The sequence below is a fragment of the Ochotona curzoniae genome, unplaced genomic scaffold (genome assembly GCF_017591425.1).
Source record: "Ochotona curzoniae isolate NIBS_2020 unplaced genomic scaffold, NIBS_Ocur_1.0 scaffold_4505, whole genome shotgun sequence".
NCBI lineage: Eukaryota > Metazoa > Chordata > Mammalia > Lagomorpha > Ochotonidae > Ochotona > Ochotona curzoniae.
The window spans coordinates 2,474,420-2,492,820 of record NW_024467118.1 but is presented as its reverse complement, the minus strand read 5'-3'; the positions used below and the strand labels follow the sequence as shown (position 1 = coordinate 2,492,820).

The following is an 18,401-nucleotide window of genomic DNA, read 5'->3' as shown; positions in this document are numbered from 1 at the left end:
CCTGCACCTGTTCCAGACACAGCATCTTCTCCCCTATAGAGGGGGAGTCTATGGTTACAGAGGGCTGACAGCAAACCCTTCTAGAAGCTAAACAAGCCTTTTGCTGGTGAAACCTGAGCACTCAGCTCCCATCCCGGCCAGAGGAGGTGGCCTCAGTGGCAGGTGCCCGACTCCACGTGGCTGAGTTTCCTCCTGCCATTAAGACCGGAGCTTGCTCTGTTCCGTAGGAGAGGAAGGTGCACAGAGGAAGGCACCCAGCTGAGCCAGGCCCACACACGGCACTCAATGTCTTCTGGTAATGTGGGCCTCGTGATGACAGGCCCGGCTCGCCCCGACTTTGTTTCCTGCTGCCCAGGAAGCCACGGCCCACCCCTGAGCCACAACCACAGCCCCAGAGGGTGGGGTGCGGGGCGCTGCTCACCTGTGCACTGGGCGCTGTGGAGGAACTGAGTGTGACCTTGGCCATCATGGCACCAAGGCTCCCAGGCAACGGGCAGTTACAACAAGGCTGGCTACCAGCAGGAAGTGCCAGCAGGGTCCCTCCTGTGCTTGTTGGGGGACCTTGTCCCCTTACACCTGTGCCAGAGAGAATGGTCCTGCTCTCCCCACCCCCGATGGGCTGTGCGGATGCTTCTGCAGACAATTCGTGCCGCCTCTCCTGCCAGCAGCCTTGGGCTCTTAGGGCTTGCAGAGGGCTCCTGCCCTGGTGCTCCCAGCAGACGCTTCAGGAGGCGAGGCTTCGGGCCTGTGATTCTGGTTACCCAGAGCTGCAGGCACCATCCCGGCTGTCACAGCAGGGAGGTAACCAGGCTGCGAGTGACTATACACGGTCGGACTTCCAAGCCAGGGTGTCCAGGGTGTTTGTGTGTGTGTGTGCATGTGTGTGTCCGTGTGTACGCGCACTGAGCAGATGGGAGAGGCACACTGTCCCAGGGTCTGTTCTCCAGGCAAGCACTTCAGTGCATGGAGACTTGGCCACCAGCTGTTGGGTGGTCCCTAGGGCTGGGGCAGCACAATTTGGGGTGAAGCATTTGGATTCTAAAACCAGAAGGGGTCATTCTTGGCTGGCTGGATGGTGGTCTCTGCCCAGGCCTCCCACCTGGTGGGCACACTGGGATCCGTTCTTCTGTGGGGTCCCCTTCCCTGCCCCCAGCTCTCCTCCACGGCTCGAATTTCTTCGTTTATTGTCTCCAAATTTGTACTCATCAGAAAGTGCAGGATCAGCTCCTTCTGCACCAGAAAAATGGAGGGCGGCACTGCCCTCGGCCGGCAGCGGCCCCGTCTGTCCTCTTGGTCAGTGCTTCTTTCCCCACGTCTTTCTGGAATCTTCCCTTCCCCATGTTGCGGATGCAGCAACAGCAGGCGTCACCTTCTGTGGAATCCCACTCCCAATCTGTGGTGACAGGCCAGCAAGGACGTCCATCAGCCAATAGCAACTTCTCCTCCCCGGGGTCTCCTTGGGACTTAAAGTTCACCAGCCAAAGCCTGACCGACCCCCTGCACCTTGGCGGGAGGCCCCCAGCACCCACAAGCCTCCCAGTGGATTCAGGGGCTGGCTTCCAGCCGCACCAGGAGCCCCAGTGGCTCCAGCAGTGCCGGCCACTTCCCATCCAGTGTTTCTTCTCCAGCATCCCCTTACAGGTGACAAGCAAGACGTGAGCCAGGTCCATGTGGGTTCTCCATTCTGCTGCTTCTGAGATGTCCAGGTTGGACCAACGGGGCTTGAGCTGGGCTTCAGTCACAAGGATACCTGCAGGCTGCAGGTGGACAGAGAGCCAGCTCAGGAAAAGTCCTGGTGGGCACCGGGAGACAGGCGTTGTGGAGGGGACAAGGTCCCGGGTCGGTCCCTGGCCAGGGAGGCAGCTCTCTGATCCTTGGTTTCTGGTAATTGCACTTACGTTTCCTGTCACTCAGGTTCCGGAAGGCGCCACCCCTGGGCCATAACCCCCCTGCACACAAACACACCCCGACCCCTTTGGGGTGCTCAGAGTTCGGGCCCGCCACACCCAGCCCCCAGCAGGTTTCCCCCAAAAGCTGTTGTCAGGTGGGCGTGGATTCTCCGGCGGCTTGTGGACTTGGAACAAGTCTGCACTTGCTGCTGGATTTTGGTTTCGAGGAGGAGAGGGGGTGGGGGTTCTCAGAGTGTTCCATAAATTCTTCTTTTGTCCTATAAGATAAACAAATAGCCTGAGATCTCTCTCACACACACACAGGTTACAGTAGCTGGAGGAACCCCTGGATCACGTGCCCTCCACCCTCCACAGAATTGTCCTGAACCGCACCCCGGCTGACCTGAGGCACAGGGGCAGCAGTCCCAGGTCATCTTGACCCCAGGTCCCCACACCAGGGGACCCTTAGGTCTGAGCAGAAGGGAAGTAGTTAGGACCTAATTTGTCCTCTGAGACCTGAGACCACCCCAGCATCCGTTCCCCAAACACTGAATAAAGACCTGCTATAGGCTAAGTCTCTGCCCAGCCCTGCGGTACAGAAGGTTCCAGAATAGAACCCTCCTGGGCAGGCGCCGGCCTCGAGGATGCCTGAGGACCTCCGGCCCTGGCTTCAGCGCTCAGCCCAAGGATGTCCAGGACCCTAACCCTGACCTGGGCATTTGCACAGGGAGAACAGAGAGACTCAGGTGACAGCAGGTGATGGGGACGCCAGGGCCCCAGCGTCACACCGAGATCAGCTGTTCTGACGGCTTCATTCCAGAAGTTTCTGAGGACAGACACCCTTTGAAGCTAAGCCTGGGCATAGGGGTGAGTTCCCTTAGCTCTCTGCACACAGGCTGTGGTCTGGCCTCACACGGGGTTGCCCACCCCCTATCCCCTGCAGACTGCCAGTCCAGGGTGCCCACTGCCCAGGATTCTGCACCTTGCATGGCCCTCAGCGAGTGCCGGCAATGACCTGTGAGGACCCACTGAAGCCCCTTGGTGGGAACAGGCAGGAGGCCAGGATTCTGGGGTCTAGTCACCTTGCCCACCAGGACCTGCCCCAGGGGTGGGACTTGCAGGAATCCCCTGGGCAGCAGTGTGAGCCCAGCACCAGGAGCTTCAACCCTTAGGGCCAGCAGGATCCCGAGAGGGCCGAGTGGCTCCTGTCTGGTCATTCCTTGGCTTTCCCAGGGCCAAGATGAGAGTACCAACCTGCGTTCCCAGCTGGCGGGCATCGTCAAGGCCACAGAATGAAGGCTAGCGAGAAAAACAGAAACAGGAACAGAAACTATAAAATAAGACCAAACGAAAACGAGAAGAAAAGACAAAAAAAAAAAAAAAGAAGAAGAAGAAGAAGAGGTGAGCTGCGAGGCAGGGAACTTGGTGACAGCATTTCACGAGGACGCGCGATTCGACAGGGCAGGGCTCAGAGAGGGATGGAGGGAGCGGGGCTTCAGGACACCCTCTCCAGGGCCCCACGCCTGGACACCCCCGACCGGGAAGGACTGCCGTGGTCACGACTCCACAGGGCCCGGTCTCCCTGGCTGCCCAGTGCAGACTGGTGCATCGGACACTCAAGTCCAGACGGCCAAGGCCCTAAAGATTCTTTGTTAGCCAGTCCTGCGGCCAACACAGGCCCTGCCTTGTGTTCTAACAGCCAACAACAAGCAAGAAAAAGGCCACAGGCCCCCACACACTCACGAGCTTTCCCCCACTCCAGGATTGTCCTTGGTTGAATTCGGGGTCGAGAGGGCAAAGGGTTGCATGTGCTGGGGACTGTGGCACAGCATGTTAAGCTGTTGCCTGTGACACAGCAACCATGACTGCAGCAAGGAGAAGCTCGCAGCCACTGTGCACTGTGCTGGCTGCAGCCCCTCCCGCTCCATCGTAGCCTGTCCAGCGGCCACCAGTCGTTTCTGCTGATGGGCAGGTACCTACTCACACCCTCACCCAAGTCCGCCCCAGCCAGCCCTTGGCTCCTTACAGTAGCCTTGGGCTCCAGTCTAGGCCAGGGAGGCAGGGGGAGTCAAGGCCTCCCCTCCACACACACTGAGCTGGGAAGAGCCAGGAAGGTGGACCAAAGCTCCACACAGGCTCTCCCCTCAAGGACACAGCCAGCATCAGCATGTGTGTCTCCAACCTGCCAACATGGAACCTGCCAATCATCAGCAGCAGCTGCGGCCGAGGTCTGGCCCTGCTTGCTCTGCGACCAGACGGAAGTCACACGGCCACCAGGGAGATGGAACGCGGGCAGAACCCACCCGCCTGGTCTGGGCCTAGGGCCGAGAACTCTCAGCACCTCCACCTAACACCGGCCTCACAGGCACTCCAGGAGAGGGGCAGGCACAGGCCAGGCCCAGGTAGAAAAAGGCCTGGGTAGGGAAGACCCCCACCCCAAGACCTTAGGGCTCACCCAGCCCCTGGGTCTGCCTGCAAAGTTGCCTTGCTTGCCCGGCACTTTGTAAAGTGAGGCAGCCTGTGGTCTGCACCGGCGCTGGGAGGTTGCTGGGGGGGGCCTCAGGCAGAGCCCCCTACTGCCCCCAGGCCTGGTTGTCCAGGCCGCAGAGCCCCGAAGCTGCAGGCACACGGGCGGCTCGGTTCCTTGGGACCTCCGTTTTCCCTCGCTTGGTCTCATGCGCCTCTCACTTGCTCTCGCTTTCCGTCTCATGCTGATCCCCTCAAGGGCAGCGACGGTCACCCATCTCTGGGAAGCCCTGAAATCTGCCTTCTAGTGCTTTCTGGTGACTCCCTCTCTCCCACAAGAACAGCCCCAGACTCAGAACCCACAAGTGTCCCCCCATTTTGTTCCCTGGCCTGCTTCTCATCACACCTGGAGACCCCCACGGGGCTGCCCGCTGGGTCCACTGGCCAGCGGACCCCAGACAGGTGGGCAGCCACCCTGAGCCTCATGTCTGAGATGTGAACCCTGACACAGTGCCTCTCAGCCTCAATGAAAACAGGAACAAACTCAGAGGTGCAAAGGCCCGAGCGAGCCCAGGAGTCCCCTGCTGCCCCCTCGCAGCTGTGCAGTGTGGACACAGGTCCTATCCCTGCTCACCCGTACAATGGTCCTGCCTGCAGAGAGCTGGGGCTGTGGGGACAGGCTAAGAAGCAGCTAAGAGATGGGTGGGCAGTGGAGGGGGGCAGAAACTGCACCTTCCGGACCCTCCCAGGGTCACTTCACTGACAGGGTGCTCGGGAGACGGCCCGGCCTCCCTGGACTCATCCTCTGATAAAGGCACCTTGAGCTTCCTGGAGGGTGGCAGCATGGGAGTGGGGGAGGGCGTTGGTGGAACAAGACCCACACACGTAGGCACACACGTCCCATGTGCACACAGTCTTTCTCATACATGCACAATACCATACACATGTGCACACCTCTCACACATGTAGTCCTCCGACAGAGACACACATGTGTGCACACCTCTCACACATGTTCACATGTAGCCCTCCAACAGAGACACACACATACACATGTGTGCACACCGCTCACATATGTTCACATGTTGTCCTCCGACACACGGAAACACACATGTGTGCACACCTCTCGCGCATGCTCACATGTAGTCCTCCGACACACAGAGACACATGTGCACACCTCTCACGCATGCTCACATGCATACATGTCACAGCTCACACAGGTACACACATGTCCATGTGCGCACAAACACGCTTACATGCCTGCATTGTAGAACCTGTAAGAAGGAACCTTTAGCAGAAACTATTCAAGTCAGGTGCTGAGTCTATGGAGACGGACCCACTTCTCTGGACCTCAGCCCTGGCAGGGAAACCCTTGCACTAAGGCCTCACGGACAGGACGCAGAAGCCAGCCCCACATGGCCAGCACCCAGCGGGCAGCGCCCGGCACCCAGCGGGCAGATACCTTCTCTTCCAGCTCTTTCAGGTGCCGCCTCTGAAGCTCAAGTTTGTCCTCCAGTTCTCGGATCCTCTGAAACACATCAAGCCACATGTCAGCCAAGCAGACAGGTGCCCATGATCAAAGTTTCATGCTGGGCTTTTACTGAGGGCTGCAGAGGCAGCCACATGTCCCAGTCCTAGCACATGGTCCAAGGCAGCTTGATGGCTCGCCGGACCCTGCCCACCTGGACAGCTCTTGGACAGCCCCTCGAGGTCCCCTAACCCCAGGCTCCCGGTTCTGCTTCTACCGCTAAGATGAGCTTTGCCTGTTCTTGAAGTTCATGGAACTAGAAAGGTGAAATATCCTAAAGATGAGATATTTTAGAATGCCACTGGCCAGAGCAGATGGAAACACACAGGCACGTGGGTAGACTGATTCAGGTCTTGGATTTTAGGTGGCTCCAATCACACATTCATCCGACATTAATTAGCCAGGGAGCTGGGGGTGGGGGAAGGGCAGGAGCCTGCAATCTGCAGTGTCCACACCACCCCTGCTGCACTAGGTGACCTCCACCCGCTTCGCTGGGGAGTAAGAACTCTAGCAATGCAGGGCAGTTGGTCAGCCCTGGGTCCTGCGCCTGCCGAACCACCCTTCTCCTGTGGACTCTGTTCAGTGGGCTTAGCCACACCCAGCTTCCACTCCCTTCCATCATGGTCCTGCATGGCCTGCGACATCATTGGCAGGCCATGCAGGACCATCAACTTAAACATCAGCCTGCGACAAATGTGCCGACTCGCCAGTCCCACCTGCAGCTGCCGACCGGGGGCATTGTAGGCCTTGTGTGTCCTGCAGGCCAGACCGGCCCATCCCCCAAGATATAAAGCAACCGCTGCCGTCCTCTTCCGTTGCACATTGTCAGGAGTGTCAGGACCTGCCCCTCTCCATGCCAGGCAACACATGAAAATCCCACAAAGCATGGGATCTTGGAGTACACTGAGGCTTCCAGAGGAACCCACAAGTCCAGCGCCCAGGTCCCATCCCCAGCCAATTCTCGTCCCTAAATATGGTGACCAACAGCTGACCCATGCCACGGGGCAGGGAGCTGGAGAGAGAGGGGCCGGGAAGAACTGGTTCATGTGCAAGCCAGCCGCAATGTGGGCTAAGCATGAAGGCTTAGCTATAGTGCCCAGGTGGACCTGCCAAGTCCCATCACAGCGGAGAGAATGCACCTGCTGAGTTACAATGGCATCTGCATGCCCAGTGCATCCCAGAAACCAGCCTGACCATCATCCTGACCCCAGTGTATGTCCCCAGGAGTCACATGCCCGCCTCACCTGCTGGGCCTGCTGCAGCAGCTCCATGCGCTCCCGCAGGATCTGGCTGTCAAACTCGCGGCTCTGCCGCAGGATCTGCCTGCGTACCTTCTCCACGGCCGCCTGCAGGTCCTCCCGCTGTCCGGGGCTCAGCGCCTCACTGGCCCTGCGGCCCGGCTCCTGCTGCAGTGCCGTGTAGAGCGTGGCCTCTAGGTCCTGGATTTTCTGCATAGCCCAAGATGACACTGACAGCTGAGCATCACCCGGGGCAGATGGACAGGCACTGCAGGGGAAGGGTGCATGCAGGGGCCGACGGGGGGGTCAGCTACACCCACAGGAAGCAAGTGGGTGGCAGGGCCACGAGCCATGCCTCCGCTGCCCACCAGGGATCAAGGGCAAGAAGTCACAGTGACCCCAGGAGAAGCCACCAGGAGTTGGTCATTGACCCCTGGCTTCTAGCCAGAGCCAGCTCAACCCCTCTCCATTGGGCAACCCCAAAGCTGGAGGCTTTCCAAGTACGTTACAGGCAAAGCCAGCCCTCCGGGTATCCCTTGAAGAAAGGGACAGGGACCTTTGCAAACCACCTCCATCATGGGAGTCTTCGCCTGGCCTTTAGCAGACCAAGACTTCACTATGTGGCCTCTGCTTTGCAAATAGTCTGGGGTTCCCACACATTCATCCCTGGCAGGAGGCACTGTGGGGAGCCCCATGCCCCATGGCCTTTGTAGGTAGACATCCACAGAAGGACCACACCTGGAAAATGGGGAGGGAAGACCCAGGAGATCCAAGGGGCAAGGACAAACGGGAACATGACAGTGTGGAACACGGAGAGCGAAGGCTGGAGAAGCCAGCACCCACTCAGCCTCTCCCTGCCCTGCAGCTTCTGCAGGGGCACCCAAGGCCCCGGGGAGGCCGAGAGCCTCCACGAGGCATCCACCTGCACTGAGCCCAGCTGTCTGCTCTCCGTCCTGCTGCTCTCAGGAAACCAGGCTTGGAGGGTAGACCTTAGTTACAGCCTCCGCGCCTCTTGTGTGCAAACACAAATAATTCCTTAAAGCATTTATTTACATTTCATTTGAACAGCAGACAGATCTTCCACCAACTTGCTTACTCCCTAAATGTTTGCAACACCTGGGGCCAGGCCAGGCTGAAGCCATGAGCCCAGAACTCTGTCCAAGTCTCAAGTGGAAGGCAGGGACCCAAGTCCTTGACCTGGCACCTGCTGCCCCCCCTCAGCGGAGGGCACATTAGCAGGAAGCTGGATCACAGGTGGAGAATCTGGGATGGGAACCAAGCACTCCAACGTGGAATGCAGGTGTACCAGCAGCAGCCTAACTGCTCCCCAGATGCTCACCCCAGAACAATGATTTTTAACAGCAAAGGATCTGGGCGAAGACCTACCCAAGACCTTGTCTTCCTGCAAGGAATGGCGCCAGACTCTAAATTCTCCCCCACGCAGCACCCCCATGAGGTTCCAGTGGACTTGGAACAAGTGGCCACATGTATGGCCATTCCAAAAACAATGAGCCAGGGGCCACTCAACCCACGGTCTCTGCCTCAGTGGGAGCACCAGCCTCTAGCGTGGACCCGAAAGAACCAAAGTGTCAATCAAACCCACTTCTGGTCCTACCAGGTAAGCCTGGTCAAGGGCTTGCTTCCTATAGTCCAGCTCCTCCTCCAGGTAGCCCTTCTGCCTGCTGAACAGGTCCTAGAAGACAGGGAGGGGCCGTTGGGGAGGGACAGTGAGATGGAGAATCGGTGATGGCATCACTAGAGGACCGGTCTCGCTGATTCAGGACGAGGGCCTTGGTTGTCCCAGCATGCCCTACAGCATGAGCTCTTCCAATGGCTGCCCCGTGTGACTGCCCAGGTGAAGCCGGGTCAGGGGCTCTCTGGACTTGTTGAGTGCCCGGCCGTGCCACAGAGAGAGACAGTCCCAGGTCCAAATCGCAGGGCCCTTCCCTGGTTGCCCTGGCCAGGCTGTTGGCCCTGACACTTCCTTCTGCCCAATGGCCTCCCACCTTCCGATGGGTCCCCCACAAACCAGCCAACTGGTGACTAAACCACCTCCGGGGAGCCAAGGTGCCAAGCCTGGACAAAGCTGGGGTAGATGCCGGTGGCCTCCAAGGGGAGCCATTTGCAGAGACCATGCACGGTGCTGCATCAGGCCATCACCACAGATCACACACAGGCAGCTCCAGGATACCTGCCAGCACACTGGGGCCTAAGCCATCCTTATCGCCAACCCCAGCAGGCAGAAGGACTGCTTCTAATCCTCTCATGTGACCCTCCTCCTGCCCTGAGGCTTCCTCTTGCCTCCACCTCCCTGGATGGACCCCACGGCTTATCGCAGCACAGGTACACCATGGCCAGGAGCTCCCAGCTTAGGTGGGCACCCTTCTTCCTGGTGACACTCACTGTTGTTGGCGGTTAGGATGACCAGGAGTACTGTGGGAGTCTCCTCCCCACAGCCCAGCAAGGCCCAGGCCACTGAGGAGAAAGTCAGGGTCCATCAGCCCTGTGGCCCAGCTGAGTGTCCCGACCTCCTTCAGCCTGTGCTGGTGTGAGCTGTCAGCCAGGACCCAACAGAGGCTCCCAAAGGATGCATTAGGTGAGTGAATGAGAACCGATGATGCATACTGAGAACGGCCACTAGGGGGCGAAATTCCAGCTCCTCCCGCCCTGCACCCCTGAGCCCCAGTGGGGTATCTTACCTTCTCCTTCTCCAGGTCCAGCATCTTTTGAGTCAAGGCCGCCTCAGTCCCCTCTATTTGCTTCAACCACTACAAAACAGGGTGCAGGAGGGTGGGGCAAATGAGCACTGGTTCTTGCTGGGGCATGAGCCTTCCCAGCCACACAGAGGCCTCCTTTTCATCAATGGCAGGCGTTGGATTAGGGATGGGTGGGGTAAGAGTGGGGTAAGAGATCCACATGCACGGGGGGCTGTGGTTGCGTGGGGGCCGCGTGGGAGGGAGGCTGTGTACGTTGACAGCGAACAGCTCCTAAAGCGGCCCAGGTGAGCACAGTGGGCATGCAGGTCAGGCAGCAGTGCCCAGGGCTGGGCTGGGCGAAGGCAGGGAAGCAGGTGAGAGCAGGGGCCACCACAGACAGGGTGAGAGCCAGGCACCGGAACGGCAGGTGGTTGAGGGGTACAGGCTGGGTAGGCGCTAAGGCAGCCGAGGGCTTGGGTGTGCCCTTTCAGCAGCACTTCAGATGGAGGGGGAGGAGATGTGTGTCATGGGGCCCTGCTTGTGGGAGGAACTAGGGGACAGAGGCGTATTCTAGAACATGGAAAGGCTGCCCTCTGCCTCCCAGCCACAGAGCATCCTTTCGGTGGCCATGCAGCCAGATCCCGGGCCCCATCTCCACCACCCTGTCCCCTGCTGTCTGTCCCTGCCCCTGGACCCTGAGGCTCCCACAGCTGGCCACAGCGCTCAGCCACACTCAGCCACCCTGTCCCCTGCTGTCTGTCCCTGCCCCTGGACCCTGAGGCTCCCGCAGCTGGCCACAGCGCTCAGCCACACTCAGCCACCCTGACCTCTTGGTGCCCTTGGCCCTTCCCTGGGGCTCTGCCTCCACCAGGGGCATGGGATCCCACCCTCCCTCAACGTCTCTGCTCTCTCTTATGCAGCCCCCTGTGGTCCGCGCCCCATGCACTTGCTGCCTCTGGCACACTCCGAGGCCTCAAGGAGCCTCCTCCAGGACTCTCTGGCCTCCCAGCTCAGGGGGATGCAGCTGGTTCTTCCCTCCTAAGACCAGCACTCAGCTCAGTCCCTCTCTGGTCTGCCTCCCTCCTGTCCCCGCCCTGGCCTGGCCTGGCCTGCAGACAGCATATCCTCAACTCAATTGCTAGAGGACCTTCCCTGCTTCCACTTGTAATCCTGCCAGGACACCCTCTCCCCCTGCCACAAGGCAAGCCAGCCCAAGCCCTGGTCACACCCCTGCCCTCCACTGGGCTCTACACTTATGGGAGCACACCCACCTCAGCCTCTCCCCGCTCCAGCCTCAGCTTGGGCCCTGCCCAAGTCAACAGCCCCAAGGGAGCTGTCGCCCCCTCCTAGAAGCTCAGCCTGCTTCCTGTGTCCATCTTGCAACTGTCCAGTCACTGTGCCCGCCTGGAAGATGCTGCAGTTTGCTTCCCTCCCCTGCCCCAGCCTCCATGCTGGGGCCCACTGCACCTGCTCTGCAAGCAGAAGGCCTGGCACGCAGGTCTATTGAATGGAGGGGGTGTGAGGGCGTGAGGGGCGGCGGCTCTATAGGAAGAACAAGAGTTGGCAAAGCTGTGGCCACACAGGCTCACCCCAGAGACTTGGCCCCCAGGTGCTGACCGGGCAAAGTTTCATATTCACTCACACACAGAGCCTTGCAGGCACCCAAGCCCCACCTACCCACTTCTGCCCAGGACAGAGAGACAGAGTGGTCCCAGGCACCCCAGGGGCAGCCAGCCACCCAGTCTCTCTCCTGGATCTTCCATCCAGACTAACAGAAGAGAAATTAGGAGAAGGCTCAACAATGGGGGCTGGTGTTGTGGTGTAGCAAGTTAAGCCACCAACTGCAACGCTGGTATCCCCCGTCAGTGCTGGTGCAAGTCACAGCTGTGCTGCTTTCCAGCCAGTTCCTGGGTGACTTGGAGAACGCTGAGCCCTGGGGCCTGGTTGCACGACAGTGTCTCTGCAGGGTCCCTGTCCCCTGGCTGAGCTTCTCTGCAATCCCTAAGCAAGAATCATGCCTCAGGCCCCACCCCCTGCACCCTCAAATCCCCAGGGCAACTAGCCCCACTCTCTAACATTTAGAGCATTTGTGCAAGGCGCCAGGCAAGTCTGTCTGTCCTGGAGGCTCGGGGTCAGCAGTCAGCACAAGGCAGGACAGCAGCCGGGGCCAGCAGGGCTGGCCTAGTGGGTGGTAGCCACATTCCAGACGGAACAGGATACCCACTGCAAGGAGGAGGAAGGAGTTTTGGTGTGGGGAATCCCATCAAGAAGGATTTGGAGGGGGAAGCAGGCAGCGTGGCCTGCAACCTGCTGCCGGCTGTGGCCCCTCAAGCCACGCAGCCCTGGAGCCTTCACCACATCAGGAAGCGGGGCATGTTCCAGTAAGATATGTGGTGTCCCGAATCCCAACACTAGCCCTGTTAGCACCCCAGCTCCAGGAAACTGGGGGACGTGCGTGCTGAACCCCTTGCCATTGGTAAGGGGTACGGCTGATAGAGAAGCCGGGTCCTAAGGAGCCAGGCTCTATGTTCTTTCTCAGTGGATGCTCGGATGAATGTTGAAAACCCACATGTTCATCCAGCAGTCCCTGTCACGACACATGGGGCGCTGTGTCAGGCTGGGTAACTGTACCAAGGACCTGCCCCTGTTGGGCCCAGCAGCCAGCCAGGTGCGAGCCATCCTCAGCCTCACCGCACACCTCCAGAAGCAAGCAGGACTAGGTAGAGAGAGGGGCAGGAGAAAGCCAGGCCCCACTCCCGGGGGAACTTGGGCAGGGCTATGCCATAGGTCTGCCTGCAACATTTAGTGCCTTAACTTGACTTGGGGAGGGGAGGAATGGACAAGTGCCTGAAGGAAGAACATCACCAAGCTCAACTCACGTGCCTTTGAAAGGAATACATCTGGAGTTAGGGCTACTTCCCAAAGCAAGGCAGAAGGCAAAAAAGGGCTTTGTTTTCAGCAAGTGGGTCAGAAAGTCCGTGTCTTTCATAGGCAACACACCCAGGGGAGTCAATGAGAAACACAACTGTACAAAAGCATGTGTGATGGATGGATGGATGGATGGATGGATGGGTGGATGGGTGGATGGATGGACGGACGGACGAACTCAGAGGAAAAGCCTCAAAGCAAACACACTTAGAAGCCACAAGGAGAAGAAAATCATACACATGAAACTAGCACCCAAGTCAATGGAAACTAAAACACTGCCTCATTCACTGTCTCTGACTGCCAGAGTCCTCACTAGTGGCATGAACCAGTGCAGAGGGCGACAGGTGCAGTTTTTCTGGAACATTCTTATCATTTGGCCCACAGGTTCCCCTTCTAGAACCTGGCCTGGGCTAGGGAGGCTGAGAGCCAGAGCAAAAGGTGCCGGCCAGCTTGCAGGATGATAAACAGAATTAAGAAAAAAACAGATGTCCATTTACAATTTCAACCAAATTTTGAAAACAATGAGTGTCGGGGGAAACCTATAGAGTAAGGCTTTTTCTGTAGGCAGCTTCACCTCCTGCTGCGACCCGTCACCATCTCCACCGCGCTAGGGTGACTCTCTCCTCCCAACACAAAGGCATGCACAGGCACGTGCCGACGCAGATGGCCCCACGCATGCGCGCCCGCCCCTGCCGGGTGAGACAATGTACAGGTTGTTGTATGGTGCTGGATGCCGGCCGAGGTGTGCACACAGCAATGCCGCTGAGCTCTAACCTTTTCACACAGGGCAAGAACGGTTCCTGCTTGGATTATTGCAACCTGTTCTTCATTCCTCAAATTCTAAAACACAAAAGATGGGCGAGCACGTTTTCCACAGGTCCCAAACTCAAGTGGCTCAGAGCCATTTTTGGGGCTCCTCTTGGAGGGGCGTCCTCCCCATGGATGGCAGCCAGCCTCTCCTGCCCCTCGGGGTGCGGAATGCAGCCCAAGAAATCGAGGCCCATTCAAGCCAGTGGTTTAGGGAGACATAGCATCCCTCTCCGGTCAGGCGCCTCCTGCCCTGGTCACTCATGGCCTATCTGACCCCGCCCCCACCCCCAGGAACACGGCCATACAAAAGCTTACATTGTACTTCTAGGACCTCTGAAACAAAAGAGGAACTCCAAACAAATGAAACAGAAGTCACACAGATACACCGGGTCGGAGGAAAGACAGAACCAGGAAGCACCGTCATAGTTACCCCGTTATCACCAAGGATATCTAGCTTCTTCATAAGTTCAGAAATATTCACATCCTGGAAAAAATGTTCAGTGTTCATTTTGCACAAAGACTCACTGTGCCACTTCCCAGTGCCACACCCTGAGTGCTCGCCCATCATCCTCCCCGCCGCTCCTCTCGGCCACCAGGGCCAGGACACATTCTGTTTACTGGACAGGTTGGTCCAAAGCAGGCTTCCCTGGAGCTGTGGCCAGGCACTGCAACAAGTGCCTTGTGTCCATTCATTATCTAGAGCCCTTGTCACACCAGCTCTCATGGCTGGGTGGTAACGAAGCTGGCTCCATCCCAAAACCCTGCTCTTTGAACAAGGGTACAGAGCGCCATGGGGTGACCCTTTAGAAAAACAAGCCCTTCCGACCTTTGACACAGGGTGCAGTTGATCCCAGCCCAATCACAAGGACACACGTCCCCCTTGGCAGTGGTGCCAGCTGGCGGAGGCTCCCCAGGCACGCTACCTTCACTCCTTCCTGATGGCAGAAGAGCTGGAGGGCACTGCTGCTGTTCTCAGGGAAGCTGGTGATTTGGAGGTTAAAGGCTGGCGACCTCCGCTCTCTCTCCTGAGGAAAAGATTCGGCTTAAGGACAGAACTCCACCCGGGCCTTCACCACTTTGCCATTTTCCCACGTTATCCGGCAGCCATCAGGGCATCCCGGCTGGCCACAGCGTGACTACCGAGTGCGCATGCTGACACGAGCTCCTTGTCCGGCAAACAGAAGCTTCCCACGTGTCTGCATGGCAGCAGCTCTCCCGCAGGAACATGGGGACTTGTCATCGACTCGGCTATGAGGAAACGGTTAGCAGGTGTCCCAAGGCTGCCTGTGGCAAGGGCCATACCACGGGACGTCACAGAGGCACAGCATTCAATCAAAACAACCACACTACATCACCACAGGCGGAGGAGGCCACGGACGTGGTGGAGTGTGATTTGGGGCTGGGCACATCGACACCCCCCAGTGACCCTCACACTCTGCACCTTGAGGCGGCAGCATCGCCTTCATGTCATACACAGAAGCCAGGCCAGGAGCCCAGCCCTGACCCTGCCTTCCTCCCGGTAGGATCTCCCTGTCGGTCTCCACCCACCATTTCTGGGACCCAGACTGGCACAACCAAAGATTAGAGCTCTGCGCCTCCCTTGGACGCACAGTCAGAGCTCCGTGACTGAGAGAGGAAGCAACCAGCGTTTTCCCAGAAGGGTTTCCACGTCATCATGAATAGAACAACGCACACAGCTCAGTGGTTGGTCTCAAATGTGTCTGCTTCCAAGAACAAACTTCAACCCTTCAACTAGGCACAAAGAGGTGTGGCGTGTCAGCATAGCAGGCCTTTGCAAATCACCGTGTTGGTCAAATAGCTTATATTTGCTCAGAACCTCAGAAGAATCTGAGATCTGTGGAACCAACAGGTTTCCTTCATGACCCAACTAAGAAATTCAAGCCAGGGACTGGCACTGCGGCACGGTGAGCTAAGCCACTGCCTGCGACACCGACATTCCTAGAGAGGGCCAGTCTGAATCCAGGCTCTCACTTCCAATTGGGCTCCCAGTGAGGCACTTGGGAAAGCACCGCACAACGGCCCAGGTACCTGGACCCCTGCCACCCACAGGGGAGACCCTGATGGAATTCCAAGCTCCTGGCTTCATCCCAGCCCAGCCACCAGGCCCTCTGGGGAGTGAACCAGTGGGTGGAAGCTCTCCCTCTTTCTAACTCTACCTTTAGGAATGACCCCAAGATGAGCTGGAGTGTGCCAGGCGAGTCTAACACTGCTCCCGGGAGAGGCCAGGGCTGCTGATGTCATCACTTGCCACGAAGCCCCCACCTGGCTCGGCTAGCAACGATCTAGAGGGTCAAGCCCTACAAATGCGGCCCTAGAAGCAATGCTTTCCCAGACCTGCTTCCCAGGTCCCGTGAGACAGGGCAGAGCCAGACAATTCCACAAGGCAAGCAGGGCTGGTGCGGTTCCTGTGCAAGGCTTCCTGGCAGGCAGCTGACGTCTTGACAGCCTCCCTTCCCTGCGGCAAGGATCTGTGCTGAGGCCCATACACAAGCCAGCCCTGAGCGACACGGGCGCCAAGGCTCAGGCCGTGGGCCCAGCCAGTGCAAGGAGCGGACAGTGGGTTCGAACACAGACAGTCTTTCACTCAAGCTGGGAGGAGAAGCCACAGACACTGCAGGGTGAGAGTGGAGCTCCCCTGTGACAGAGGGAGCCGTACACATGCCACGCACGGTCAGCGGGGAGGGGCAGGGCCGCATCAAAACTATCACTCACTCAAGCGATGCTGGAAACATCAAACAAAAAATTAGGGTTGTGAGGGTCTGAGGGTCGCTCACTCTGTCCCACTCAGTGCACAGGCTGGGGGTGGGGAGGGGTGACGCGCCCACAGGACAAAGACTGGGATGACACAGGACCCTGTCAGGGTGCTAGCTCCAGCCTGATTACAAGTCAGAATCTCTTGAATCCAGCATGGCTGTGATCCCTGGCTCCCTACAGAGCTGAAGCAACACATAGGTTTTCTCCAGCACCTATGCAAATTACAGCCTGTCCTTACTTACCTGGGGTGGGGGGAGGGGTTACCTTGGCAAACAGAAAACAGGCCCTGAGTGGCAGTGAACTTGGACTAAAGGCCACCCCGGGCTTGCCAGGTCAGGCCCTGCTGTTTCAAAAGGTGAGAGATCGGTTGCATGCATGAACACTTAAAAAGGCTGTGTCTCTGACTGCAACCAGTGCGTCTGTCCGGGTGTGGCAGGGCGTTCCGGCGGCTCTGCATGCAGGAGAGTCGTCATGGCAATGAAACACAAATCAAAAAGGCAAAATATTGCAAAAACAAATGATTTTATTAAGTGCAAAAAACAAGCCATAGGCGATAACTAGGAGCTCTGGTACAAGTCCACAGACCGGTGAGCGCTCCTTCTCCGAGAACACATTAAGGCAGTGACATTATTCTGAACATACAGGTTTAAAAAAAAGAAAGAAAAAAGGGGGAGAAAGTAGGAACTAGCACACCATCCCCGTGCACATGCGGGGGGCGGTGGGGGCTTCACAGGAATTTCAGTTTGGGCTCAAACAGAATGTCTGCTCCGTGGGGGAGTTTACAACAGAGAGAGTCCCTTACTTCCAGCTCTAGCACTCTGAACTCTAACAGTTCGTTCTGGTCCTTGGCGTCCTGCATTTCGCTCTTCAGCTGGTTCTCCTCCAGTTCCAGTCTGTAGATCTAGGGTGAAGACATCTGCAGGTGAGCAGGTGGGGACAGTGGGGAGCAAGGGCCGGTGCGGCAAGGACGGGCTCAGAGGCTGGGCCTGTGACGGGGTGCAGCCAGTGATGGCTCACACCCGCTTGTCAGGTTAATTGACAGCGGACAGTGACAGGGCGCAGAATTTCCGCACCCTGCCCTTCCTACCTCCTTTCACACCATTCAAGTTAACAGAGCCAAGAAACCAGCCCCAGGGGTTCCTTGTGTGTGCCCAGCCCCCACTGCCTCCCACACCATTCAGGTCAACTGACAGTGGAACTGGCTCTGGAGTCCAAGCACTCGGCCCCTCCTGACTCCTACTCTACTAGATTAGGTTAATTAACTGCAGGAGAACTTTGGGCTCCCACAGCTCCCTTCCTGCCTCCTGCACAGGGAAACTTGTTTGTACTTTGTGGCTGTCACTCTGATTGGAGGATGAGAGCTTAAAAACTCGACTTCTGCAGTAAGGCACGGTGACTCTAGGAGTGTGGCAGGAACTGCTATCACCAAGCTTGGACAACTAAGACTCCTCCGAACATCCTATACTTGGGTCCAGGGTGATCTCTCTCGCACTCCGCAACATGCCAAGTTCACACTCCCTAGCCCCACGGGAGACTGAGACACACAGCTATGAGGAGCCCCTTCCCCTCAGGCTGAAGGTTGGGGGCTTCTGCTGCCTGGGCCTGTCCACCCCAACCGGCCGGGATCAGCATGAGGGACAGAGTCCCAGACCAGACAGTTCAGGGGAGCGGGTCCCTCCAGAGTCCCTACAGGGCTCCTGTGGCAAGCCGGGAGGGCAGCAGACTCCCTGAGGGTGAGCGCACAGAGAAGTCTGGGAAGGGAGCCTCCTGGGTGCCACCCCTAGGCACCAGCGGGCAAGGGTGGCACCACTGGTGGCAGCAGCTCGATGCCCTGGCTGAGCCCTCAGTAGGCTCTCCTGGTTGCCATGCCCCTGGTTGCCAAGCCCCAAGCACAGTCAGCCCTCAGGGTGGGGTTTTTCCACTCCAGGACTTGTGGGAACACGTGAGAGTCTGATACTCCCAGGATTTAGTGACAACCCAGAGGGTGCCGAGACCACCACCAACAGGGCTGCACCCATGACAGGGCTGGGCTCATCCGTGGTGTCCCAGACATACCTGGGAATCAGCCATGGCT

At 58.1% G+C, this 18,401-nt stretch overlaps 1 protein-coding gene across 5 annotated transcripts in view; it reads right to left on the bottom strand.

The window, feature by feature from the left end:
• Nucleotides 1-3,165: 3,165 nt before the first annotated feature.
• JAKMIP1 (janus kinase and microtubule interacting protein 1) overlaps nt 3,166-18,401 on the bottom strand; it is a 50,584-nt gene continuing 35,348 nt past the window's right edge. For 2 of the 5 annotated variants that reach the window (XM_040965831.1, XM_040965832.1), the window contains 9 exons: nt 17,130-17,228; nt 14,476-14,577; nt 13,983-14,036; nt 13,517-13,582; nt 9,818-9,886; nt 8,734-8,811; nt 7,125-7,328; nt 5,815-5,880; nt 3,169-3,219 (listed from right to left, as the gene is read on the bottom strand). In XM_040965831.1, the coding sequence (XP_040821765.1) occupies nt 3,169-3,219; nt 5,815-5,880; nt 7,125-7,328; nt 8,734-8,811; nt 9,818-9,886; nt 13,517-13,582; nt 13,983-14,036; nt 14,476-14,577; nt 17,130-17,228 (789 nt within the window). Of the gene's footprint in view, nt 3,220-5,814; nt 5,881-7,124; nt 7,329-8,721; nt 8,812-9,817; nt 9,887-13,516; nt 13,583-13,982; nt 14,037-14,475; nt 14,578-17,025; nt 17,229-18,401 lie in introns of those variants that run through there. The other 3 variants (XM_040965830.1, XM_040965829.1, XM_040965833.1) reach the window with 3 other exon arrangements.